This window comes from Myotis yumanensis, unplaced genomic scaffold (assembly GCF_028538775.1).
Source record: "Myotis yumanensis isolate MYYU_CA2020_CCGP unplaced genomic scaffold, mMyoYum1.0.hap1 SCAF_21, whole genome shotgun sequence".
Lineage (NCBI taxonomy): Eukaryota > Metazoa > Chordata > Mammalia > Chiroptera > Vespertilionidae > Myotis > Myotis yumanensis.
Genome location: NW_027223772.1, coordinates 18,524,528 through 18,526,156, shown reverse-complemented (window position 1 = coordinate 18,526,156; position 1,629 = coordinate 18,524,528). Strand labels below are relative to the sequence as shown.

Here is a 1,629-nt window from a genome sequence, read left to right as displayed (position 1 = left end):
GAGTACATGGACGACTTCTACAGCTTTTCCCATAGCCGACACATGCAGATTCAGAAGGACAGGTTCAGCAACCGGTGGATCCAGAGAGACCCCCGACAGGATTCACCAACGCGGCTTAGGGGAGGACAGGGGCTGGAGATGTCCCAGGAAGACAGACGGCTGTATGATGGCCTGACCTACCGCCATCTCTCCCTCCCCCCGCCCCCAGCCACCCGGACGACCTCCTCAGGCCAGGCCTCTTCCTAGGCAAATCCGATGGCTTCGGCCTAAAGATTGCCATGCTCAGGTTCCATGGGAAGTATGCCTGGGTCACAAAGATCACGGGAGACTTAATCTGGACGTTAGAGATCCACCTCATGTGCCGCACCCATCTGCCAGATGGCGAGACCTTCCGCAACTTCAAGGAGCTCTCCCGCGTGGTCCAGGAGATTGAGGAGCAGGTGATCCGCGAGCAGCAGCAGCAAGAAAACAGAACTGAGGAAAGCGAAGGCCATGGCTGGCAGAGCCCTGCGCAGCCCAGCATCGGGGAGTGCTGGGCTGCACCTTCGGAGGAGCAGCCTGTTCCTTTTGTTCTGCCTGTGGGCTTGCGCTCAAGAGACCAGAACTATCCCCCCCCCCCCCCACAACCTGCAGGATGTGTTACTATGGCGTGCACATTGTTACCTTACATGGCTCTGCCTACCCCAGGCGCTGCCCTGGAGTCTTCATCCTGTTCGATGAGAACCACTTCGGGTTCATCTGGCTGGAGATGAAATACTTCATCCTGTTAGGCAGAGTCCAGAACACCTTCCAGAATGTGGAAGCACCGTTCCCTCAGGCCTTCCTGGAGATGCTCTCAAACATTCAGCCCGGACCCCCTGAGAGGAGCAGCTTGCATGCTCTTTGAAGATTGGACCTTCTGACCTGGTGACCCACCTTTGTTCGTTTTTGTGTGTTTTTTTTAATCCTCAAACGAGGATATTTTCCCATTGATGTTTAGAGAGAGTGGGGCAGAGAGGGGAAAACAGACATAATCCATGTGAGAGAAACACCTCAGTTGTTTGCCTCCTGCCCAAGCCCAAACCAGGGCCAGGCTGGGTAGGGGCCAGAAATTGACATAGAAATAAACCTTAGACCAGTGGTCTCAACCTTCCTAATGCTGCGACCCTTTAATACAGCTCCTTATGTTGTGGTGACCCCCAATTTCCTTGTTACAAATTGAACATGAACATGATTTGGGATAGATAGATAGATAGAAATATAAAGATACCGGGATAGCCCTGAACTGCCTGGTGGTGGCCATGCTGCAGAGGCCCCAGCACAGAGTGGTGGTACAGATGTCTATGGACCTGTCCCTGTTCATCAGTCTATGTTGTTCTCTATATTCCACAAATGAGTGAGATCACGTGGTATTCATTTTTCTCTGACTGGCTAATTTCACTTTCCATAATGCTCTCCAGTTCCACCCATGCTGTTGTAAATGGCAAGAATACCTTCTCTCTCTCTCTTTTTTTTTTTTTTTTTTTTACCGCAGAGTAGAATACCTTCTCTCTCTCTCTTTTTTTTTTTTTTTTTTTTTTTTACCGCAGAGTAGTATTTCATTGTGTAGAAGATACGAAGTCTCTTAGATAAGCAAGAGAAGCGAGGCTT

At 50.5% G+C, this 1,629-nt stretch overlaps 1 protein-coding gene across 1 annotated transcript in view; it reads left to right on the top strand.

Moving 5' to 3' along the window:
* Positions 1-886, top strand: part of LOC138998999 (F-box only protein 31-like) — a 1,609-nt gene extending 723 nt beyond the window's left edge. The window contains exons 1-3 of the mRNA XM_070401005.1: positions 1-62; positions 209-529; positions 634-886. The exon at positions 1-62 is cut by the window's left edge and continues 723 nt beyond it. Coding sequence (XP_070257106.1) covers positions 1-62; positions 209-529; positions 634-886 — 636 coding nt within the window. The remainder of the gene's footprint in view (positions 63-208; positions 530-633) is intronic.
* The last annotated feature ends 743 nt before the right edge of the window (positions 887-1,629 follow it).